This window comes from Parambassis ranga, chromosome 1 (genome assembly GCF_900634625.1).
Source record: "Parambassis ranga chromosome 1, fParRan2.1, whole genome shotgun sequence".
In the NCBI taxonomy this organism is placed as follows: Eukaryota; Metazoa; Chordata; class Actinopteri; family Ambassidae; genus Parambassis; species Parambassis ranga.
The window spans coordinates 25,394,898-25,420,501 of NC_041022.1; the positions used below are offsets into that span (position 1 = coordinate 25,394,898).

At 41.9% G+C, this 25,604-nt stretch overlaps 2 protein-coding genes across 4 annotated transcripts; both read right to left on the minus strand.

Moving 5' to 3' along the window:
• Positions 1-922: 922 nt before the first annotated feature.
• On the minus strand, positions 923-18,907 carry LOC114434688 (sarcoplasmic/endoplasmic reticulum calcium ATPase 2). 3 transcript variants are annotated; one of them, XM_028404033.1, is made up of 25 exons: positions 18,804-18,907; positions 18,297-18,696; positions 15,247-15,366; positions 14,947-14,964; positions 14,772-14,854; positions 13,995-14,099; positions 10,113-10,251; positions 8,232-8,398; positions 6,563-6,718; positions 6,347-6,488; positions 6,000-6,166; positions 5,731-5,819; positions 5,510-5,612; positions 5,269-5,400; positions 5,029-5,154; positions 4,718-4,939; positions 4,471-4,582; positions 4,143-4,381; positions 3,850-4,070; positions 3,522-3,724; positions 3,309-3,394; positions 2,790-2,923; positions 2,547-2,664; positions 2,333-2,467; positions 923-1,908 (listed from the first exon to the last, which is right to left on the minus strand). In XM_028404033.1, exons 3-25 carry the CDS (start codon positions 15,362-15,364, stop codon positions 1,729-1,731), a joined length of 3,195 nt encoding a protein of 1,064 aa, XP_028259834.1. In that variant the 5' UTR covers positions 15,365-15,366; positions 18,297-18,696; positions 18,804-18,907; the 3' UTR covers positions 923-1,728. The 3 variants fall into 3 exon arrangements, with proteins under 3 accessions (XP_028259834.1, XP_028259841.1, XP_028259849.1); XM_028404040.1 differs by having other exon boundaries at positions 18,795-18,892; XM_028404048.1 differs by having other exon boundaries at positions 18,297-18,338; positions 18,535-18,883.
• A 1,864-nt stretch (positions 18,908-20,771) lies between these two features.
• pold4 (DNA polymerase delta 4, accessory subunit) lies at positions 20,772-25,115 on the minus strand. The gene is made up of 5 exons (XM_028406268.1): positions 24,958-25,115; positions 23,924-24,039; positions 23,741-23,824; positions 22,218-22,329; positions 20,772-20,982 (listed from the first exon to the last, which is right to left on the minus strand). The coding sequence occupies exons 2-5, from the start codon at positions 24,027-24,029 to the stop codon at positions 20,958-20,960; spliced, it is 327 nt and encodes a 108-aa protein (XP_028262069.1). The 5' UTR covers positions 24,030-24,039; positions 24,958-25,115; the 3' UTR covers positions 20,772-20,957.
• Between the last annotated feature and the right edge of the window lie 489 nt (positions 25,116-25,604).

The following is a 25,604-nucleotide window of genomic DNA, read 5'->3' on the forward strand; positions in this document are numbered from 1 at the left end:
ATGCAGAGACAATGTAAAGCTGCTCACTTTCCAAGTGTTCTTCTAAAAGGTGCAATGTGTAGCATTTTACCATTTATACAATATATCTACATGCCGTGACAACATCAGAGCTTCCAACTTCAGGTTCTGGACCAACTTACAAGAAAGGAAAGAACTCTGCTACACAGATCACATTTCTCTATGCTGTCCTTAACAGCTTTACCTTTTCAGGAGCTAACTCAGACATATAATATAGGTTTTCTCCGAAAAAATAGTTCTTTCATTAGCTCCAGGTGGAACTTACTGGAGTGGAGAAACATTAAACACATTCAGATTGAAAAGTATAAAAACATGAGACCTTTCATGTACAGAGACTTACATGTACATGAAATCCCAATTTACAGGCAAGTTGTTTTCTTTTCTTGCAAGGACTGTTTCAGTCATGCAACTTCAGGTGGCGCTCTGTCAAAGCCTCAATATTGTTGTATAGATGTGTTTAGGGTCAGACTCTGATCATACATGTGACATTTGGTACAGATTGGACAGTAAACACAGAAGTTATAGAGACTTCCTGTTTCCTCTGAAATGGTCAAACTTTGAGGCCACGCCCCGGCCACACCGTCAGACTTTTGTAAGAGTTTTGGAATGCGTCTATTCCCTATGGTGTCCTGAGTGGACACAGTGAATTTCAGCTCAATCCGATGAAGTATGCGAGGCGTGAAAAGTTTTGCAGCAGGGTCACACATCGCCAAAAATGGCTGCAAACTTTAAAATGGCGGACTTCCTGTTGGGTTTGGAGGGGGGGTCCAAGAGACTTTTTTGTGCGTCTTGAGGTGATACATATGTGTGCCAATTTTCATAATCCTGTGTCAAACCGACCAGAGGGGCTACGCTTTGGGGGCGCTATAGAGCCATTTTTATATGTGCATTTCAAAAGTTTTTCGGGCGAATGAATTTTTCTACCAAGTTTGGTGAGTTTTTGGGCATGTTAAGGCCTCCAAAAATGCGATCAAAGGGGGGGGGGGGGGGGGGGGGGGGATAATAATCCTAAAGGTTTCAATAAGGCTCTTGCACCATTCGGTGCTCGGGCCCTAATAATAATCCTAATAATCATAAACCAAAAGTTTAAAAAAGGACGTTTCTGCATTACTCTTTAATCTAAATGCTGAAGCAAGCTACTTCATTATCAATTTCATAAATGTATCCTTCTGACTTGTTTTACCCAAGCATACTAACTTTAGCATACTAGCATGCTAATGTTTACTTTAAAACCCAGTAAGCCAGTAAACATGCTATGCTATAGTAAACATGCTACTTTGGATTATGTCAAACAGACCAAACTGGAGTGACATACTACAGCCAAAAATGAAGCTGTAGGTATTCAAATGGTAAATGCACTGCACTTCAACAGCACTCTGAACGTCAATGAAACAAAGCATTTCACATATGTTAGTGGTCACACTAGTGGCATCAGAGCTGCCATGCAAGGTGCGGTCCTATCATGGGGTTCTTTCCCAAGAACACTTAGTACGTGGAGGCCAGCGGTAAGCCACCTGAGCCATGACCACCTGTGTATAAGCAAAGTGATCTGAAGAGGGAAAAAGCTACACATAGCACCTTTGTTACTGAGGAAGTCACTTTTTAAAACTGCTTTGCCCATTTAGTTTTTTTTTCTCTGATTGTCTTTCAGGTCCAGCTTTCTTTAAATTTATTCTCATGTTCCCTGTAAGCCACTTATCCACTCTTCCATCACTCCCAGAAGATGTTTGTGATGTCAGAATCCAGGCTAAAGATCCAGATCACAAGTGGTGCTGATATCAGGAGAAACGACCAGGACACTCCCTTTACTGACTGATGAAGCTTCATCATCACTGCACCGACCAATCCCATGCGAGCCTGGCGCTGCATCTCCTCTTCTTCTTCTAGTGTCTGTTTAATATGCATCAGGGGAAAGGGAAAAAGAAGGGTTGGAAACAAAACACTTCACTGTGCACCAGAGGTGCTTCAGTGTGTCATATTTAGTATATTATAGTAATATAGTCTATTACAAGCAGCAAACAGATGCTGCATTTTACAGGTTCACAAATAATGCCAACTTCCAGATTGCCCTACCTACAGCAATCTGTTGGTGTGCTATTTTCATTTGAACAGACCCAGTTCACAGGTCTATGCCTGTACTTCCCAGATATTTATAATCCTAGGGGGATTCTAGACAAAAATCCTCCCAGAGAATATTAGCCGCCCCCTCAAAACTACTCCTCTGCAAGTCTTGAATGTTGTTTTTCAACTTTTTTTTTTGTAAAAAAACAAAAAACCCTTTGAGATAACCTGCTGTGCATTAAACTCTTCTGACCTGGATCTGGTTTCCTGGTTCGATATAGTTGCGGGCCAAGAACTTGAGTGCTTCATCCATCAAGATGACAGGTAGTGACATCTTCAGTACCACCACCCACTGAGTCCATGACAAGGGGCGTATTTGGAAGATCACCTGATGATACAAAATCAGAGTTGTTTTTTTGTCCTTTCCATGTTAATGAAACACATTCAGTACCTGCATACATGCTCACCGGCAGTGGGTCTACATATAGAATGAGGAAGTGTAGGGCCATTGACAGACAGATGGCTCCCACCAGCCAGGGGTTAGACCAAGGAGGCATTTTTAGTAGGGACTGGTTCTCTGAAAGACTAGACAGAGCAAAAGCATTCATTCTTTCTGTTGCTGACAGCAGCTCTCATCTGGGTCTCTGCCTGTAAACAACTTAAATTATTCTTTAACTAATGACATCATTTTTGTGTTTGTGTGTTCTTACCTGTTCAGGGCATTGCACATCTCTATAGTAACCAGGACAGACAGCGCCATTGTCATGGGATAAGGAGACTCGAAGACTGAACACTGCACACCAGCAAACTCAGCATGGCCCTCACTACACTGTAGATAATGGGACTGTTGTGGAGACAAAGGCATAAATAACATTATTCTACAGTATGTATGGAATGATACCCATATAATTACAGTTCTGTGATCAACCAGTTTCTTTCATTCGTCTGCATCTCTCTAAAGTCAACAAGCATTTTTGATTTAAAGGGAATCTTTTGGACAATTAAAGCCTTCAAATGTTCAAGTCTGTTTAACATTAGCCCAGTCCCTGTAGTTGTGAAGAACTGACTGACTCAGTGCTGACTCACAGCTGACGGTTTTCTCTTTAGACTGAACTTAGAGTCTGAACAGTCAGCCACGACGAGCTGTCATTCATACATCTGTACTCATGCTTACTTGTTCAATGAAGTCAGATATCTTTGAACATTATGAAGTAAAAGCAAAGGTTTACCAGTTGATAGAAAGACACTTTTGGTCCATCATGGGCTGCCATAAACCACCAGGCAGCTGCTCCTACAGTGGCTGCTCCAACATAGCCTGCAGACAGTTATTCCATAGTTATAGTTAAACTGAAAGCAACGTACACAACAGCAATCCCAGAACAGGCTACAATGCTGCCAAGTGTGGCAGTATAGGGTTTTAATGATTCAGACTCATAACTCACATCCAATGATGAGGTACCGACAGAACAACCAGCTGGAGATTAGCGGCTCTTTAGGGGAGCGGGGAGGCCGAGACATAATGTCCAGGTCAGGCGGGTTGAAGCCCAGAGCAGTTGCTGGGAAACCATCAGTGACTAAATTGACCCAAAGCAGCTGGACTGGGATCAGTGCTTCAGGCATGCCCAGTGCGGCTGTCAGGAAGATACTGAGAAGACGAAAAGATGGAAGAGCAGAAAATGGATCTACATAATCTATAAATACCATCTTTGACACGACTTTCTCTATTCAGTTTGGTTGGATACTCATCCAGTTCCTGTTTTTATTACTAACCAGACAACCTCTCCTATGTTGGATGAAATCAGGTATCTGATGAACTGTTTCATGTTGTTGTAGATGGCTCTGCCTTCTTCCACAGCTGCCACAATGGTGGAGAAGTTGTCATCAGCCAAGATCATCTCAGAGGCTGATTTGGCTACTGCTGTGCCGCTGCCCATAGCAATGCCGATCTCTGCCTTCTTTAATGCCGGCGCATCATTCACACCGTCACCTGTCTGAACCGATCAAAAAGGGGAGTTGTACTGCTTATCAACACAAGTGCTTCACAGACAAGGGCATAGTCTCACCATAGCAGTGATGTCACTCAGGCTCTGCAGGTACTCCACTATTCGGCTCTTGTGTGCCGGTTCCACACGGGCAAAGCACCGTGCTGTCTGGCAGGCCTGACGCTGCAGGTGAGGGGGCAGCTCATCAAACTCCCGTCCTGTCAGGCCCCCAGTGAGCCCCGCCCCCTCCTGTTCTTCCTCCTGCTCTGTAATGATGCCCACTCTCCTGCAGATAGACAGGGCTGTCCCTTTGTTATCACCTGGATGAAGACAAAGACAAAGATCCTTTAAATTAAACATTGTTATGCTCCGTAGTATATCAGAGGTTTAGATGTGTGTGCAAACTGACCTGTGATCATGATGACTCGTATGCCAGCTTGCCGACACATTCGGACAGCGCCAAGCACCTCTTTCCTGGGGGGGTCTAACATGCCCACACAGCCCACAAAGGTCAGATCCGACTAGAAAGAGATGGACAGAAGGCATCATCAGGAGGATCTGGCTATACATGGTGGGTATTCTCTTAACAACAATGAAAAAAAATAATCTTTACACAGAATGTTACAGCAGTCTGTCTGTACTATTGTCATCATCACCTCATAGTCACTAAAGGTTCCTGAGTTCTCCAGGTTGAGAGAGTGGATATCAGGGGGCGTGTCCCTTGTCGCCATGGCAAGGCAACGCAGCGTGTCTCGGCCTGACCCCCATTCTCGCACAGTGCACAGGATCTGCTCTCGAACTGCTGGACTCAAAGGCACGCGTGTAGCACCACTGATCCGGCAGTAAGTACATCGCTCCAGCACACTCTCTGGAGCTCCCTAGAGAGAAGAGAGAAGATAAAGGCATGTTTGTCTCTTAATAGCTAATAAACAACCAAATGTGTCATGGACAGTGGTGTGCAACTGACCTTGACAAACATCCTGGCCATAGAGGCCGATCCTGAATGTAAAGCTGTTGAGCAGAAGACAGACATGGACTTTCTGTCTCTGGAAAACTCTAGTGTGAGCTCTTTCCTCATCAGCTGCTTGATTACCTGAAAACAACAAATTGGTCAATGACTCATCTGCAGCAAGATGATCTATTTTCTGCCTCTTTCTTTTCTTCTGACACATATGCATGTTTGTAGACATCAGGTATCCACACTTACAGAGCAGCAGGCTGTAGCTCTCTCAGCAGGACTCAGGCCTTTCAGGTCAGTATCAAACACATTCATTTTTTCCACCAGACAGCAGAGGGCAGTCTCTGTTGCTTCACCGACCTTTTCATACACACCCTTTGTCTGCATTAAACACACAGAATGAAGTAAGGTGGTTCTTCTAGGTCAATTTAGAACTGTGGCAATAATTCATTAATATAGGGTTCCAGCGGCTGCTGTTTCAGTGTATTACCTCATTGTAGTCCAATGATGAGTCATTGCACAGTGCACATATAGTGGCCATCTCTACTAGACCGTCATACTGATTGCATTTCACCACAGAGCCATCCTTGTAGCTGGAAAGACAGACAGAGGAAGCACAATTTTCAAAATGAAACAAAAGGAGTGGGCTTTCATATCTGATCAAGTGTTACAGGTGGAGGTGTTTAATTGTTAAAGGTTAGGGACACTCACACTTCCCCTTCAGGGGCATAAGTAGATCCAGTCACTGTGAACTCACTCAGGTTGCAGCGTTCCCCTGACACACTGTCTACCACAAACATCTAGACATGCAGATACACAGCCAGACAAATGCAAACATTAATATTAGTACACCTTATTATGTATCATGCGATTATGTATCAATTAGTGCTCATCTGAAAATCCTGTTACTCTCAACTACTATTACCGTTAAGCTAATGTTAGTGTGACGAGCTATTAGATGTTAATGTGGCACATCTTACCCTGCAGACTGACATCTGGTTAGTGGTAAGTGTTCCAGTTTTGTCAGAGCAGATAACAGATGTGCAGCCCAGTGTCTCCACTGATGGCAGGCTCCGCACAATGGCATTCTTCCTGGCCATCCTCCTGGTGCCCAGTGCCAGGCATGTAGTGATGACTGCTGGAAGTCCTGGGAGAAACACAAGAGGCAGTGATGAGAGAGGAGAGAGAGGACCCTTACAGAGTCTCTTTCACAGTTCTGAGCCATGTGCCTTCCTCTAGACCGTATCACAGATAAAGAATATCAAAAATATCCATATGTATGAAGAAGAAGAGTTTTTTGCAAAAGCAGATAGATGACATGCCTGACCTTCTGGTATAGCAGCTACAGCCAGTGCCACAGCGATCTTGAAATAGTAAACTGCTCCTCTCAGCCAGCTGCCTCCATGGACTGGGTCATTAAAATGTCCTACATTGATGGCCCACACTGCCACACAGATCACACTGATGACCTGCAGGTTAGAACATAACAACAGTGAAGCAATAAAACAGAATGGCTAATTACACACATATAAAAGTTTCTTACCTTAGAAAGCTGCTCTCCAAACTGGTCTAGTTTTTGCTGTAGTGGGGTCCTTTCAGGGTCAGTAGAGGCCATCTCATCTCTGATTTTCCCAATCTCTGTCTGCACCCCTGTTGCCACAACAACCCCAATGGCTCGCCCTGCTGCAATGTTCGTTCCCTGGGTGTGGGTTATAATAGACACAAATGTACTTCCAATGACTTCAGCGTTAACAAGACTGTTTTTTAAATGGAGATGATAATCAGGCATTACAATGTAAACAACAATAAACAGCAAAACAAACAATACTGTCTTTTCTTCCCATATTGTCTCTTATTCCTTTCTACATCACTGCAAGAACACTGATAATTGCAACAGCAAAGACAATCTGCAGGTCTGGAGCCTGTCAGAGAGATGCTGCTAAATAAAACATCAATGGCTGTTGTTCTTTGACCACAGATCACCTGGTGGCCCAGCTGCCTTTGATGTCTGACAAATATAATATGAAGCTCCAAGCATTCCGTCTTTTTTCTATGAAAAGAACACTGCTTGTCATGTGTGCATATATATAACGTACTATTTGAACAGGATTCGTTTTTCCTGGGGACCTCTGGTAATGTAACTATTACTCACATCAGATCTGAGTAGCACATTCACATGTGACAATTGATGCTCTTGAAAGAGCAAAATGCTGGTATTGTGTGCTTTCATGGGTTATAAGTGTGGCCTCTGAGACTGAGCAGTGCAGGTGTGTGCACATCTGGAGTGCAGACAACCTGTCTCCAGGTAGCAGCTCATATGTTTAGCTATAGGGATAAAGTGTACAGTACAGATTGAGAAGCTGAACACAAGTGAGCGATCCTGCAGCTGCTCTCAGCCCTCACCCTGTACTTTCTGACTACAGTCAGAAGGTTGAAACAGGAATGGTTCATGACTAACTATCCATGTCAGATCCTGTCTAAAGGACATGAGCTTTCTGTGGTAAAACTTTGCTTTCTTGAGAAGAAGAAAAGTAAAGAAATGCAAAGACATATCCAAATGTAATACTGCTCTAGATCATACACTGTGATTTGCACAGGACTAGTATTATCACAAGATGGCACCATTTATAGAGCATGAAGATCACAAATTATTTTGATCACAGGTCCCCAGGTAAAACCTATCCCACCAAGCATTAGTACAGACATAAAGTGAACTTAATGCAGTAAATATAATAACTCCAAATAATAGACTAAATCCATGGTTTGGGGATATAACCCAATTTAAACTGTCATGCACTGTAAGTTAGTCTAGGTTTCAAGTTTGGATTTTCCAAGTGCTGTATCTGTATATGTAAAACTTTATAAAATTGCTTAACCTTAAACTTTCTGACTTTACTACCCTATCTCTAGTTCACAACTCAAAGCACAACAGGTTCAATGGAAGGTTTTGAACTAAGAATGTGTACATCTTTAAGATAATCACTATAATAAATTCTTCGTTCGTCTGCGGGATTAACTGAAAACAATTCATAGATTTGTGGTAATTAATCTGAGCAACTGAGACTTTTTTATATTGACAAGAGCAAAATCTCCTGCCAATATGAAACTTAAAGTAAGTAAGCTGACAACGTAGTAGTCAAATTGACTTTATGTGACTTATAAAATGATCACGTTAATCCTTACCATAAGACATATTGGCTGTTAAAACTTACAGAAAAAAGCATATTCTTCTTGTCCTGGTTGACAGCTCTGGGATCTGGTACAGGGTCTGTGTGTTTGAGCACAGACACAGACTCCCCTGTGAGAATAGACTGGTCCACCCTGAGTGTGGTGGAGCGGATGGATGTTAGCCTGATGTCAGCTGGAACCTTATCACCAACTGAGGGATAGTGGGTAGGAGAGAGAGACAAAAGCAAAAAACACATTTACACTTGTTTCTTCTCATTTTGGTTGAATGTATAGTGACAGTTTAGACTTTGTTCTACTTATTTAAACAATAAATCCAAATTAAACAAATGGTTGGCCGTTAAAAACATTCCACTGTTTAATTTAGCAGAGAGAGAGTTGTTACGATTATAGCCAGACTGCAGGGACATTAAAAAGATGGAGGTCCAGCCTCAGTGACCGAATATATAAATATTCCTCATCTTTACGTTAATAGAAAACAAATTAAAATAACATACTCTTTCAAGGTTACTGACAGAGGCAACTAATCCAAACAAATAAAAAATGTATTGGCCATCATGTAAAAAGAGAATATAACAACAACGCCATAAATGCAACTCTGTTCTGTGCTGGGTCAAGTTCCCATGTTCTTGAACACAAATACTTCTACCACTGACAGAGGGGGAGAGGATAAAACACACACTCTAGTAACACTGTTTACTCTATGAGCAGTCTGACATATCCGTCAGTATCTGGAGGATTCAGCTGGATTTTTTTACTGGGTCAAGAAAAAGTGTGTGTGTGTTTGTGTGTTTAGTTTAAAAGGATTCATTTCAGCCATTAAACAGGATAAACCATCTGATTACTGGAACACACAGGCACTGCTGAAAACAAGGTCAATCCTTTTTGTTTCTTCTCAAAGAAACAGCCATACAACCAGCATCTGCTGAAATCCTCATCATTGGGATTATCCTATCATTTCAAGAATATCTATACCCAAACATTCGGCTCAAATATAAACATATTCAGATTTTCCATGAGGACATTATCCAGAGGGAGAGGGAGAGGCAAGAAGGCATGCAGATTGAGAGGTTTGCCAAGAATAACAAATAAAGAAAGTTATTTCAGTAGTCTAAACAACCATGCACTACTTAAATACAGGTCTATGACAATAATTAAAGTACTCACTCCCACACAATCAAACCATGCAGTGATTCTAACTGTAATACTTGGGGCTTCAATCTTGTTATTGATAGCTTCCATTCATAGCATAACTGCTGTAGCCATCAACACCACAATGTAACACTAATCTGTTTCTGTATGGCCATAGTGGAAAACCATGGGTTGCAACATCTTTGTCACATTACTGGCAAAGCTGAAATCTTGTTTGCAATGTATTTGTAATGTTATTTTACACATCTTGATGCTCATTTTTTAAAAATTGTTCACACAAATTCATACCACAGAAACATGATTATTACATACCTATTGAAGTTAGTATGCTGCCCAACTAGCTGCAGACTACTCTCTTGTCCAACATTTCTCTCTGGGCAATAGATTGGGCAGCAGAAATATAGCAGACTGGAATGTTTAGAGACTTCTAACCCTCCTGTTTTCACACAGTGGCAGACCTCCAGACAGTTCTATTAGACTAGACAGGCCTCTTTTATGCAAACAAAACTGCATCTCTGTGCAGTAAGGCTTGGTGGTTAATGTGTTTAAATCAACCATTACTAGCTTTTTGCATAGCTATCACTGCTGTGTTTTTGCATTCTATAGACTGTGCTAATCATGCCTTTTCCATCCCAACTTTACATGGAAAACACATACCATACAAATGCTTGCAACTTGGTGTATGGCTAATCCCTTTCAATAGTTTTTACTGCATGTATAAATCGGATGATAATGTACGTAGTTCTCAGACTTACCTGCAACTTCAACAATGTCTCCAGGGACAATGTCTCGAGCTCTGACCCTCTGAACGCTCTTCTTGTCCTGTCGGTATACCTTCCCCATCTCTGGCTCATACTCCTTCAGAGCCTCAATGGCATTTTCAGCATTACGCTCCTTGAGAACAAAACCAGATGTAAGCATTTGGTAGAACAAATCACTGAGTAGTGAGGATGACAAAACACTCACTCAGGCTCACATCTCATCACGTTCCGTCCATTGGGTCAGACAAGAATTCATTATGCGGCTCGAGGAGTGTACATATATGTAAAGTTGATGAAAGAAACAGCTCTACTTAGAACAGGCTTCTGTGTTTGGAAGTATGGCTTGTTTACCAACAAAGAATGATGTGCCTGCATGCCAAGGAGTTAACCAGCTACAGAGTTCGATGTTACTGTACCAGATACTTCCAAACTATAATACCATTGTTATATACACCAACCAGGCATAACAATATGACCACCTGCCTAACATTGTGTTGTCCCCTTTTTGCTGCCAAACTGGCCTCACCCATCGAAGCATGGACTACACTAGACTCCTGAAGGTTTTCTGTGGTATCTGGCAGGTCTGGAAGGTGGGGTCCCACTGGAGCGGACATGTTTATCCAAGTTATTATTGTGCTCCTCAAGCTATTCCTGAACCATTGCTGGTTTGTGGCACAGCGCATTATCTGGCTGACAGAGGCCACAGCCATCAAGGAACACCGTTTCTATGAAAAAAGTCTACATGGTCTGCAACAATGCTTAGGGTACTTATACACGTCAAAGTAACATCCACACGTATGGCAGCACCCATAGTTTCCCGGCTTGCTCTCTTCCCATCATGGTGCCATGTGTTCCCTGGTTTAGTGATGCACCTGGCCATCCACATGATGTAAAAGTAAACATGATTACTTCCATTGCTCCGTGGTCCAGTTCTAATGCTCAGTTCTAATTGTTGGTGCTTTTGGCAGTGTACAGGGGTCAGAACCAGCATTAACTTCTTCAGCACTTTGAGCAACAGCAGCAGTAGTTGTCTGTTGGATTGGACCACACAGGCCAGCCTTCACTCCTACATGCATTGATCAGCCTTGATCACCCATGACCCAGTCTCCAGTTCACCGCTGTTCATACCTTGGACCACTTTGATAGATACTGACCACTGCAGACTGGGAACACCCCACAAGAGCTGCAGTTTTGGAGATGCTCTGACTGAGTAGTCTAGCCATCAGGCCCTAAACTTGCTTAAAATCATTATGCTTGCTCATTTTTTCCTGCCTCTAACATATCAACTTTAAGGACAATAATGCATAATATATCCCACCCACTAAGAGGTGCAATGATAAAGAGATCGATGTATACATAAGTATCACACCGGCATTGACATGCCCAGGTTAACTCTGTTCTTACATCTCCAAGTAGTAAATGCAATCACAACTAAACATTGATAAGTGCTGCATATTTGCTACAGCAAGAGGGTCCAGGACGACTGGTCTGGGAGCCTCTAGAATTTTGGTACCAAACCCCAATACCATGCCCTGATGAACTCAGTACACCTGACCTGAGTAGAGTACAGCAAACTTCTGGGGCCGTATTCACAAAGATTCTTAGAATCCCCTCCATTCCAGAATCCCAGTGAGGAGGCGTGTTTGACCCCGTTGCTAAGTGTGACACATTGTTTTATGAGATGTAATTGGTTGACAGAACAACATGAGAATATGTTCCTAATACATAAGCAGCATTGACTAGACAGAGACTGTATTCACAGCGATTATTTGTTTCCGTTAGGAGTGAAAAAGAACAACATTCTTAGAAGTTTCCAAGAAATTACTCTTATATTTAGGCCTAAATCCTAGTAAAGATAAAAGTGATTGACAAGCCTTAAAAAGAGGCCTTAAGGTAAAAAACTGTTAAGAGTAGAGAGGAGGACTTTTAAGAGGCTTAAGAGTTCCCTAAACACAGAGAGGACAGAGAGGAGACACCTTCTCCAATCCAAGAATGAGTGAGCTATTAAAACCCTACGGCTGCATGCATTCTTTATATTATACAACATCAGTGATATCTCTGCGTTCTTCTGTTTCCATTTTGTTTGCAGGTAAATCTGCACCAACAAGCGACTACGTAACAGACAGCAATCACAGAATGAGACAGCTGAGCGCGTTGATATCCTACAGGCTGAACTCCATGCAAACAATTTGTGTTTAAGATCTCATCATCATCTGAGACTACAGACTTCATGTCACTGTCCATTCTATATTGTTTATATTATTAGGAACGTGTTCTCATATTTTTCCTGTCAACCAATCACATCGCCTAAACAAAGCGTCACACTTACACGCCTCCTCACTAAGATGAAACTTTCACTTCTCCCTGTATAAGGAACTATTAAGCCTCTTAAAAGTCCTCCTCTCCACTCTTAACAGTTTTTACCTTAACACATCTTTTATCTTTACTAGGATTTAGTCTTAAATGTAAGGGGAAATTCTTGGAAAACATCATAAAAATCTTAAATATGCAGAACTGGACAGGACAGGACCAGACCCTGACATGTACCACACCTCTGGCTAAATACACTAAATTCACTCCATACACTGATTCTGCATGGGACCCTCGCAGAATAGCTACCCAAAGGACCTCACAAGGGAGTAAAGGCATCACAGAAACCATGGCGAATAAGCACCTATCTCAGTACATGAGCAGGGCTCAGAAACGAATTAGTAGGAACTAGGGATGCATCAAAATGAAAATTCTTGGCCGAAACTATGACTGTGTACTAACCTCACTAAAATCAAGGCATTGCAAATGCAAAACTTAATATTAATGTTTCAAAGAATAAAGCAACTGAAAATCTTGATCTTTATAACGCGGATCGGAGGTGCAGAGAATCGGAGTAGTGAAACGCGTGCTGACAGAGTGTACTTTTCATCATTTTCACTCCGCGGTCCGTCTCAGCCTCGTTGCTTAGAAGACACCTTAGTGCCTTAGTGTTTAAAAGAATAACGTCAGCTGCAGGTGCATCAGAGGGGCGGATCTCTTTAGTTAGCTGCTCAAATGAAGAAAAGACACCTCAGACATGCTGGAGCGTCATCACAACAACATCCTGTTTCAGCCGAGTTGTTTCGGTGAAAAAAGTGTTTCGGCCGAAAACAGAAAATGCACTTTTGGACCACAACCGAAAATCTTCGGTATACGAAAATTCGGTGCATCTCTACTAGGAACACCAGCTGTAGCTAGCAGTCTGTCAAGACTGTAAGCCCAGACAAACCAACTTATTCACTGCCTGGACTGACTACAAGAAATCCAACAACTCAGTGCTCCCTACGTGGATCCAGGAATGCTTGAAATCAACATAACTCAGGGGCCAAATGCCTATCCTCATTCCAATACTCATAACCTGACTGTGTCTTCTTCTAGTCCACATGCATCTTGAAAGTTAATCCCCTCTTACCTTTTATAGTCATTTTTACCACCAATAAACACCATCACCAACAGCAGCATTTGGCTCTTTTAGGCTTGATATTGGGCACAAAATAAACAATTTGAAAACCCCTGTGCTTTGGAAGGTTTGCTTTTCAGATCATTAATGATTAATTTATTTATTTATTTACATTTGAGCATTTGCTTCTTAATAGTTTTATCTTAAATAAATATAAATATAGTCTGATCCTGAATTGCAAAGCATTTTGTAAAGGTTCTAAATGTATTAGCAAAAGCAGTATAGATTTGACACTTTGATATGATTATATGTGTGATGTGCAGTCTGTTGGTAAACACTGCAGCTAGCGCTGTAATCCACAGCTACTGCGAGGGCACCTTTACTGCAGCTACAATCTCACACTCACTCACACATAATCACACACACGAGACATAAACACAGTTTACCTGCCATACTCCTACAATAGCATTAGCAATGAGGATGAGGAGGATGACGAAGGGTTCAACAAAGGCGGTGATTGTCCCCTCCCCTTCTTCGAACCAAGCCAGGGTCTACAGAAAAGAGCCAGAAAGGAATGTGAAGGCTTGTGTGCAGTGTAGTACTCACTTAATTTGTATAATATGGATGTGACACACTGAGTACAGTCAGTTTGTCAGAATCAATATAAAACAACATTTCCTCAGTATAAATATGAGAACTCATCTATCCATGTTTTGACGGACAGCATGAAAAGTCAGTCATAATGAGAATAGCGCCCGGCTGAAGTCATCATGTGATGGTAACAGAGTTATAGCCATGTCCGCCTGGGATAACGCAAACAGCGCAAAAGACCAGAAGCCAGCAGCAGCACATGTCCAGTGTTTGGGCTTCTGCTCGGGCATTTTAGTCCATTAAAAGGCAGAGTAGTGGGCCCTGCTCATTGTGTCAGATGCATGTTCCTTCAAAGACAGGTCATTCTACCAATGTTAAACTGTAATAACCTTTATTATATATACACAATGTTATTTATTTGAAACAAAGCTACTGTGATAACACTCTTTTCCACATCACCCAACCCTTCCCTGTGAGTTTTTAAAAAACGGATTTTATTGATGTGTAGTTGTGTGTATTGTGTACTACGAGCCTGAAGCATTCAGCACTGATATATAGTAGAGGAATAAATAGATAGATATACAAATGTACAATTTTGTTGTAAAAATGATTGTGCTTGTGTGTTTCCTTACAAATGAAATGCATGCAGCCAGCAGCAAGATTCGAACCAACAGATCCTCAAACTGTTCAAGGACCAGCTCCCACAGGGATTTCCCTACACAGCACAAGGAGAAGCAGACAGACAGGGTACAGGATAACACATACATAGGAAATAAAAAGAAACATACAGATACTCTTGATACTTACCTTCTTCAGCTGGCAATTCTATAAGAAGAAGAAAAAAGTAGCATCAATGGTTAAATACATTTAAATATGTCAGATCTTTACCAATATACTGGCATTTTTAACATCTATGTATTGCAGCACATATTTTCCAATTACAAGCATTACACTTTCCTCACATGACCAATGTTAAGCTATCATGGGGAACCAGCAACTCTTCTATCAGTTCTTACCTAACCTCCAGACATCACTAAGGTCAACACGGTATTTTGGAGGCACACACAGGAACATGTATAATAAAAATAAATAGATTTCCATTCATACCATTTGGTCCCCATCTCTCTTTGTTCTTCTTCAGCTGCTCACAGCTCAGTCCTGTAGATTCATTTACACCAAAAAAGCCCAAAACCTCCTCTACCGTCTTAGTATGAGCATTATCCATTACTGTGGAGAGAGGGGAAGGGCAGAGGACAATCGCTTAATGTTAATGGTAATCTTTCTTAGTACAAATATATCACTATGAAATCTATTCATGTTTTCATGGACAGTTATAACCCTGGAATTAAGTGTTCAATGGGGACAGTAATGTGACTTTCCATTACTTAGACTGAGATACATTATTTAATTCATGTAGTATGATCGGATACTTAGCAAATTATAAACCTATCTCCAAACTCATTCTTATTTCTAAGACACTTGAATAGGTGGTTGCATGTCAGTCAAAGCGCCTGCATAGGAACAGTATGTTTGATGCATCCACAGCACAGAGCGAGCAGCTAGACAGAAGTCAGCAAGTTTTAGCTTCTCTTCACTGGCTCCCAATGGACTAGCTCCATTATATCTGCATAATCTAATAGTACCATGTTCCTAATAGAACACTCAGAGTGCAGGTTTGCTCGGAGTTCCTAGAATTCATAAAAGTAGAAGGACGAGCCATCAGGCACCGCTACTATGGAACTGGCTTCCAACTTGGGTTCAGGAGTCAGACACCACCTCCACCTTTAAGCCCAGGCTTAAAACCTTTCTGTTCAGCAAGGTGTATAACTAGTCTAAACTATAGTGTGTAGAGAAGTTAGTCACTTGTTGATATGGCTTTAGCCACAGGTAAACAGGTATGAAATGTGCTGCTACAGGCCTACGCTGTCGGGGGACACAAACATTATCCACTGAGCAGTTCCCCGTCCCCTCAAATCCCCCTCACACCTCTCCTCTAGGCTTGTGCAAAATCGTATCGTGTGCAATTAATCGTCAGAAAAACTGTCACCGATTAATATTCGCCACTTATCGATTACGGCGATTAGTCGCGTTTCGTTATGATCACGCATTTTTGTGTGAGACGTACTCTCACCATCACCGTCAAGCGCGCACATGTGAGCCCACAATAACAATAATGGCGGAAGACAGCGGTGTTTAGTTAAAAGATGCGGAGCAGCACGATCCTAACAGAGGTTCACCGTCTGTCACCATAAGCCGGAGCACGAAGAAAGCCGAAGAAAGCCGAAGAAAGCACAACGAGGACACAACGCCGGCTACAGCTGTATATAGTGCCGCCACATGCATTAGGTGAAGCGTGGAGCGTTGGTTGTTGCCATAGTAACTGGACTTTTGCTCGGATCAAATGAATAAACTCCGATCTTTATTTACGGACTCCACAGCAACATAGGAAACATTACAACAGCGAAGTCTCCTCCAGCAGATATTGGAAAGAATTCCACTCAGCCGAGAATCCGCGGTACGTTTAGTCATCGTGCTGCTTACGACCAAACTAAGCACTGGAAGAACATAATGCAGGTTGATTTGCACAGACACACATTTAAATGTGAAATTGTCCGGTTTGTTTATTTGTTTGTTTTTTCTGCTGCTGTTCTACAGTCTGAGTGAAAACATGCACTAGTGTGGGACATATTCCAGTCACAGGTTCATTTGCACAGACACATTTTTTAACTTTAATAATCACTGATGTGACTTTTCTGAACTTATTTGTCCTGTTTAATGTTAATGTTGACATGCACTGCTCTGTGACCTGAAGATAAGAACATTTGAAGGACAAAGTTACTTTAAACGTTTGCTTCATTATTACTTTGAAGCAGTTTGTGCATCTGTTATCAATACATATTTCCATGGCTGGTTGGTGCCTAATCACTACTCACCAGCCTGTTAGAATGAAGGAGTGAACTTGACTGATGATTTGTCGGTATCAATTCAGAACAATGTGGCGATTTAGAGTCAAAAACATGTAAGTGCAACTGTCATCAATGAATCGTCAAATTAATCGTTATCGGCTAAATGCCACAATTAATTGTGATTAATTATTTTGCCAATATCGCCCAACCCTACTCTCCTCTATTCTCTACGGAAGCGCTGAACTGCCACAGTAGAAAAAAAATTATCACTATCTCGTTATAACGACATATTATCTCGTTATAACGACATATTATCTCGTTATAACGTCAAACCGTATCTCGTTATAACGTGATAAGACGCTATCTCGTTATAACGTGATATTATCTCGTTATAACGAGATATACTGCTATATACTGCTGTGTTGCTCTTAAGGTGGTTTATGCACTGGGTTTCTGAAAAAATACTGATAGTAAAATGCGCTATATAAATAAATCTGAGTTGAATTATACAAATATATGTAGACACTGATCGACTGACCTCTTAAAAAAGGTAAAATACACTGCACTACTACTACACGTGTAAGGTCCCTCACTATGTTCCTTGATACCTGCGATTAACAAGGCACACTGTTGCAGTAACAGGGGAATCACATGTAGCCAACAACCACACATATGGATCCCACAGACAGACCTGCTCAGGACAAGGGGTTTACAGACCAGGAGACATTCACAAGGTTTTACCTATTGATAACATTGATTACTTGTACCCATTTAATGCTTTTAAAAAAGAGCTCAGTTGCAAATTCGTTGTCCATAAACAACAGAGAAAATATGAACAATTTTTTGTTTCTAGAATTTCTCTTGAGAAAAATAATGCACACATTTCTGTCATTACCTGCATAACACTTCATAAGGAATTGAAGCAAGGTTTCTGAAGCAGGCACGAATGTCAGATCATTCATTCTACGGAACTAAATTGCTGCAATTAGGCTACTAGTGCTAATTTCTGTTGATTAGCGTAAATGCTGGATTATATCCACACACTTCGACAACACCTGCCATTATTATTCATGTAGTGTGCAGGTTAGTGACAGAACAATGTGCACCGAGAAATGACACCACCCGTTAAAGCCTTTTAGCCACAACCTGGTAATCAGCTGAAAAGAGACGGGGATGTGTCTCAGGGCGAGCTAGCAGGCTAGGCAGCTACACGCTCCGTGTTAATCCTCCGGACATGAACAGGTCGCTTACCAGAACCGTCGGTGTGCCCGTGTGTCCACAGCTGAAGGAAGACTAGATGTTATCACAGCACCATGCGAGCCCGGCACGATTATTCACAGCAGCGAAACAAACACAGCAAACATTAGTTTGGAAAATTGTTTTTACGACAGTCTGAAGCTCATGAGTTAAAAATCATTCCGAGATATCCGCGATGTTCGATGGTCAGGCGGTAAAATGCTGTCTGTGAAGAAAACCTGTCTCCACTCACGGTTCGGCGCAGGTTAGAGCATCAGATCTGTCATCTTACACCTGATCCTGGATGCAGGAGTGTCTGTGGTCCGTGATGTCAACCTACAGGCTCGCGCATCCCATGGAGTCAAGCCTGCGTCTCGAGCTGTAACATCCGGTGACCGTGACCCAGTCAGGGTACCTTTTGAAGAAATGATAGCTTGTTTGTCACAATATAATTCATATTGCCTTTTCAGGTATTGTTTAAAAGACAGTTTGAAGTGTTCCTCTGCAGCTTACAGCCCGCACCAATAGAATACAAGTTATTGTATTCACTGCACGTCGTCCTACTTCTGGCGTTATCCCGACTAACAGTGGCTAGCTTGATGTTTCCAAACAGCGCCGTGATTAACGGTATTTGTTAAAGCTAAAGCCCAGCGGAAATGAGAACGGACCAATAGCAGGTGAGAAAACTAGACTGACCTTGGGTTTTGGCAAATCAGAGTGTAGACTCTCACACAGTCCCGCCCATTGGGTGCATTAAAGCGCTCAGATTGTAGCGCTGCGATAGCTCTCGATCAATCGGCAGGCGGTGCGTCTGCTGTTGGGTAACTGATGGATGTGAGAACCAATCAGAATTGTGCGCTGCGTGTTTGACTAAATTCCGAACCAATAGGACGCCGCGGAAGCGGGTGACGTGACAAGCTGCGTTGCTGATGACCCTTTGTGGAGAAACAAAAAACAAGGCTTCTGAACTATGATGCGGAGCAGGGCTCTCAAGTTTTCAAGGCGTGAAACTCAGACCTCACCCGGCAACAAGAGATTCTATTTTCTGATTGACTGAGAAATTCTATTTTCTGATTGGCCGACAGGACGCAGCTGTACGAGCGCACAGTGGTCCGCCTCTGGCTCGTTGAAAGGACAGTCAAATTCTGTGCGGCGAAGAGAATCATTTCTCCGTGTGATTATATTTTATATACATTTTGTTGTTTTGGGGGCAATGGACAGTGTCAGTGATTTAGCTGCTTTCTTAAATTCTAAATTGACTATTGTTGTCAATTCGATTTTAATTGAGTTTTATTTATAGTGCATTTCACAATCAGTTGTCTCAAGGCGCTTTATGGGAACCCAGAGCCTGAACCCCTTTAAGAACACCAGTGGCAGGGGAAAAACTCCCTTTTAACATATGTTCCAGCATAGCACATCTGGGAGCAAGAGCTGCAGGTATCTTCACAGCTTGTTCACGGACTGAAGATGTAGCAGTTCTCCTATTATAGTTTCCCAGAGGAGAACAGACCTTGAGAAAGGTGCTGAGGATCTTCTATGACAGACCTGGCTCTCTGGATGCAGTGCTGCTGATAGATCAGGTAAGGAAGAGGGACACCAATGGTTTTTAATTCAATTCAATTTGATTTAAATAGTGTTTTATCAGAATTGTCTTAAAGTGTTTTTCAGCTGTCTTCACTTGGCATCTTCCTGTAGTCCCTGGACCTCCAGCTGCCAAACTGGAGGCTGTAGAAGGTGACTAGAGAGGCCTGCCTCAGTCTGTGGAGGAGTGCTCTGGGCTGCTGTGGTATTGGTGGTGGAGGTCTTAGAAAACAGATGTCGCTAACATCCTCCACAGCAGCACTGTCAATGATTAGCATTGAGTGGTGATGAGTGCCAGCTCCCCTCAGATCGTCACTATCTCCTTTGTTTTGTCCACATTGAGGGTGAGCTTGTAGGATTTGCACCCAGCTGTAAGATGCTTCACCCACTTCCTGAAAGCAGAGTCATAACTGTCACTTACCAAACCCACCACTACTGCATCGTCAGAATACTTAATGAGGCGGTTGGTGCTGAACCTGGGAGTGCAGCTGTGGGTGAGCAGGCAGAGCAACAGGGTGCTCAGGCTGAGCCTATCCGTACTGTGATGGTTTGTAATGTTCGGCTGCCCTGTTTACAAAGGCAGACCCATCTCCAACATTTATGTATATTATCGCCGAGTGGGAATATGTTGAAATAACTAATCACCTCATACACTACAGAGTAAATCAGGCCTATCCTTCAAAAGCACTTCATACACTCAGTTCTCTGACACACATCCAGGCAGTTGAGAGTAAAACAGAAATTGTACTATTAGGTCAGTTATAAAAAGACTGAAACAAATGTATGTCACTGTGTAGACCACGAGGGAGACACCAGAAGAGGGCAAAACGTGGGAATGTACAAATCATGTCTTAATATTTCATTTCCACAGTCCCTAATGTCTACTTAAATCACATAACAGACCAAATCTTCCTGGAACACTTTCTTTATTTAGTATCATGGTACAAAACAAGAATACAAAGCAGTGTAAAACTGGAATCAGAGGTTTGTACTTTTTACTTTCCTGATTTTCTGTTTCTTCTTATGTTTTTATGATACAAAATAAATAAATGTGTTTACAGACAGTATGTCTCATCCTCTTTTTTTACATCTTCTTCAGATAGGGTATTCGCTCCACAGGCTGAAAGGACAACAACAAAACATTTATGATCAACTTTATTTATCACCTGAATTAAATGTAAAGTAAAGTAAATACAGTCATGTTCCAAAGTTAGCAGTATAAGTAAGCCTTAACAGTCCATGACCGTGAATCCAGTACTTTTTCCTCCTCAGACCCCCTGATAGGTCCTACCCATGATTTCGCCCTCATTAACGTTGCTCAATTCCTCCATCTTAACCAGTCTTCTGACAGGTCCCATTATTAAGGTAAGTATTATTCACTTACTGGTTGTGGACAGTAGCTGATCAATGTATTTTTTTACAATTGTTTATATAATGATTAATAATAATGATTTAAACCCTGCTGATTTTGTAAGTTTGCTCACTAACAAAGAAATGATCAGTCTATAATTTCAATGGTATGTTTCAGAAACAAAATCATTTTAAAAATGATTATCAACTTTTTTTCCCATTTTCATGAATGGGAAAAGTTTTTGATCTCCTGTCAATCAGCAAGAATTCTGCTCACAGGTGTGTTTAATGCAGCGGACTGATTGGGAGCTGGGTGAGAAGGTGACGACGGTTGGTGTGATTATTCACAATGGAAGAAACATAAAATAACTGCCAATCTCCCTCGGTCTGGAGCTCCATGTAAGATGCCACCTCGTGGAGTTTCAGTGATAATGAGAACGGTGAGGAATCAGCCCAGAACTACTCAGGAGGAACTGGTCAATGATCTCAAGGCAGCTGGGACTGGAGGAGGAGGAGGAATGCTGCCTATGACTCCAAGAACACCGTCCCCACCATCAAACATGGAGGTGGAGACATGCTTTGGGGTGTTTCTGCCGGGGGGGTCGGACAACTACATCGTATCAAAGGGAGGATGGATGGGGCCATGTAGCGTCAAATCTTACCTTTGTTAGCAACTTCAACCAAATCAGCAGGGTTTAAATTTTTTTTCTGTACTGTACTGTAACTGTATTAACACTTAGTAGATAATAAAGCAAGGGGAAATACTTTCTTTTATCTTAAACAGACATAATTCTCACAGTTTTCTAAAAAAAAGAATTAATTCAAAGAATTTCTTTGACCTGGTCACCATGACCAGGTTAGAAACAGGATTTAATTCAGTGGTGTTAGGCAACACAAATTACTATCATTTTCTTAATAACAAAACCAGGTTTGTATAAATATGAATGTGAAGGTTTGTCTATTAATACACAAAACCCCTGCTACCCCCAAGAATCTGTGTGTTACCTCAGGTTATATTGTGGGTCAGTGTGTGTTTGCAGCAGCAGTTCTCTGATCTCCTCAGGTGGGTTCAGACCATGAAGCTTTGCTCTTTCCCACCTCTGTAGCCTGCTGATACCTGAAAAGAGGAAGAAAAGAGATGAGCCATCGAGGACTACTGCTTTGAGTGGAAACAGTCAATGACACTGAACTAAACAGTACGGTAAACTCCCTCTGCATATAACACCTTAATCCAGTCATTAATCATCCATCACTGTCCTCCTCTTGTTGTATCTACAGTACAACAACGGAGAGTTCTCTATTGTTTATTGGCCAGTGTCTGTTGTCCAAAACTATGTTAGGACAAAGGATGAATATATTTTAAATCAGCCAAAAAACTCAAGTTACATAGGTAATTACTGAGAGGTTAACAATATGTAAAACTGTGGGCCTCCTCCCAGATAACATGCATTGCATGGCACATGTTGTTGCTTAGCCTTGCTCACTTTCTGAATGCCAGGGATTATTATTGTTATTCTATTTGACACTAAGTAGCCAACAAGTATGATAATCTAACAGAAACTTTCAAATAAACTCAGTGTGTTCTCAGGCATTTGTTCTGGGAACGTGAACATTTCTTTAAAGTTCTACTCCAAGGATGTGTGCGTGAACTGTTTTACATTTTATATTTACTTCATAGCTAGATGGACGCAGCTTGCCTAGCAGCTTGGTCAGGCATTACGGTGGATGACGCCGACATCTACTACCCACACAGATCTCCCTCCCTCAGCTCTAAAAGGCTAAAAGGTGCACTGAAACGTGTATTTTTCTTTTTCAGCACACTCTTCTGAAAGACAATGTGGTGAAAATAGGAGTGGACCTCACATTATGGATTATTGGCCGTGATGTGGTAAACCCAGCACAGTGTGGGTCTCGCCTGGGGAGTAATTCAATGTAGAACCACCACTGCATATGCTGCTATAGGCCTATGCTGTAAGGGGACACAAACATGATCCACTGAGCAGTTCCCTGTCCCCTCAAATCCCCCTCTCATCCTCTTACCTCTCCTCTATCCTCACTAGTCTGGTTCACACTGATTGATGTCATAAAGTGTGTTTGCTGTCTTACTTGTAGTTTTGTGCGTCTCTCTTGCACACACACACACACACACACACATATATATATATTCTCTCTCTCTCTCTCCTTCTCACAGAAACACCAGTGAATGTCAAAGAAATGGACATAAAGACAGATGACTCTTAAGTAGGTCAGAGTTCATCTGCTAAGGACACTCAGGTCCTTTGGACAGCATAAACACCCCTAATTATGACTAACTGTCAGTCAGCTTTTATGGAGTGGTGTGCTGGAGCATCTAGATGGTCAGTGACTGATGATCGAATGCCCCATCAAACCAGTTCAGAACACATCCCACCCTGCATGGGCTGTCAAAGCACCGGCCAGTTACAAAACGTCTTAACACAAAAATTGAATGGTCTATTGGTATCAGTAATAATATTTCACTAAGATGATCTCTATTGTTATCATGGTACCTGTGCAGGGCCCAAATCTCCAGTCCAGATCAAACTGCCGTAGCCTCTGTAGCTCGTCCTCTCGGATGGTTTTAGTTTCAGCCTCTGCAAATATAATATATATACCGTAAGTCAAAACAAAGTATCAGGGAGATCCAACACTGACATCCACACGGAAAAGAAACGGTTAAAGAGGAAACCCACCTTGCTGTGGGGGAGGAGAGGGCCTCCTCTCTCGTTTTCCCCTGAGCCTCCTTGCCTTCTTCACCACCTTGAATGAATCTGTTATCAGTCCACGCTTGGTTGTCATGGTGACCAATCTATGGCACACACGTAAGTATGTGAGTTTGCTTTGCAATAAAGAACTTATCAGCCCACATTCACAACACATCCCATAAATAATGATATAACTGTGAAAACAGGGGCAGCGAACAGTACATGGCAACATGAAGGCCATTAACTACTACTTGACTTATTAGTAGTAACACTACTACTACTACTAATAATATGTTTTCTCTTCTGCCTTGAAACTCTGTGCTACATTATTATTATTATTATTGGTGGGAAATGACCCATGGGTTAAAGGCCATTGTTCCATTTCCCCAGGACAACAGCAGAGCTAATGTGATATCTGTCCACTGGATAAAAGGACTGCTGCCAGTCATATGTGGCCTGTTGTAAGTCAGACTGTCCTTAAGGTAATAACAACAGAGCTCGATGAGAGTTCACTGGAAATAACAACGAGGTGTTTACAGGTAGTGTTTTGGGGCTGGAGACACTTCCAAATAAATTAAATTAAACGATACGACATATATGGGTTTCTATGTAACCTATATGAATAGCTAGTGAACAGCTTCCTAGCAAACATGTAGCCTTTAGCATATCGCCTGTTTTTTTACAGCGTGTCCTGAAATGAGAACAAACACCTTGGCCTTCTGTAGAGTCACTCCCTTTGTCCTGCTCACAAACACACTGCCGTCTGTGGGAAACAGCGAAGCAGTCCGAACCAGTCCGAACCAGTCCTACTAGCCAGCTACTACAAGCAGTACACGTGTTATTACCACGACTCAACACAGTCGTTTTTTGATCATGTTAATATACAAAGCGACAGAAGAGGAGTCTGTTTATCGACCATCAGCTGCAGGACGTTATCAGACTCCACATCAACACACTGCGTCCTGCATCCGTCTCGGGCCAAGTTCTAGGCTTTAGCTGCAGATATATATTGTTAAACTTACCCGCTGATTGAAAAGAATAGAGCTTTAACATATGTCACTCCGTCTAATGATCAGTGGTCACTTTGACTGCAAACTGTGGACAGGATCACCCAAACATACGCGACGTGTTCTTCTTCGTCCCCCGTCACTAGGTGCACTCCAGCCTGTTAGCTCCCTGCTGCCACCTGCTGTTTGCTTTGCCTACTACAGGACTGGAGCTGGTTGCGTTTATAACAACAATGATTCACAAAGAAAAGCAGTGTTGGTGTTATTTATAAATGAGTCCTTAGTCATTCATTTTGGACTTTACAAATCATTATATACAGTAAAATGTATAATTAAGAACACCATCTATTGATATAGAGTAAATATAGTCACATGACATATGATGTAAATCAGCTCCACCTTTGTCAGGCAGGTGTCCATAGGCCTATAGTCACTCTGCAGAGAAACCTCATATCTGCTGCTTGTATATTTGACCTTGTTCTTTTGATAATTAGATGTCAGGGTAGGAGTAGCCTCACTTGATAAAATGAAAGCTTATTTCCCTCTTTATTACCATGGCCCAGTACAGTGAACTGTATTGATTTGGTTCTCTTTGTTGAATCTCTCATAAACTGGTTTGTGCAGCCCAGGTAGAAAAGTTTAAACTTTAACACTTTTCATAA

What these genes read in the sequence shown, in the direction of transcription:
- LOC114434688 (XM_028404033.1), bottom strand. Translation starts at nt 15,364, where the DNA reads ATGGATAATGCTCATACTAAGACGGTAGAGGAGGTTTTGGGCTTTTTT. An exon ending in ACCAGATGTCAGTCTGCAGG is followed by an intron (nt 5,820 to 5,999) that starts GTAAGATGTGCC and finishes CTGCATGTCTAG; the next exon opens with ATGTTTGTGGTAGACAGTGT. An exon ending in CATCATTGGACTACAATGAG is followed by an intron (nt 5,401 to 5,509) that starts GTAATACACTGA and finishes TGTTTAATGCAG; the next exon opens with ACAAAGGGTGTGTATGAAAA.
- pold4 (XM_028406268.1), bottom strand. Translation starts at nt 24,029, where the DNA reads ATGACAACCAAGCGTGGACTGATAACAGATTCATTCAAGGTGGTGAAG. An exon ending in GAGATTTGGGCCCTGCACAG is followed by an intron (nt 22,330 to 23,740) that starts GTACCATGATAA and finishes TCCTCTTTTCAG; the next exon opens with GTATCAGCAGGCTACAGAGG. An exon ending in GACCCACAATATAACCTGAG is followed by an intron (nt 20,983 to 22,217) that starts GTAACACACAGA and finishes TTGTCCTTTCAG; the next exon opens with CCTGTGGAGCGAATACCCTA.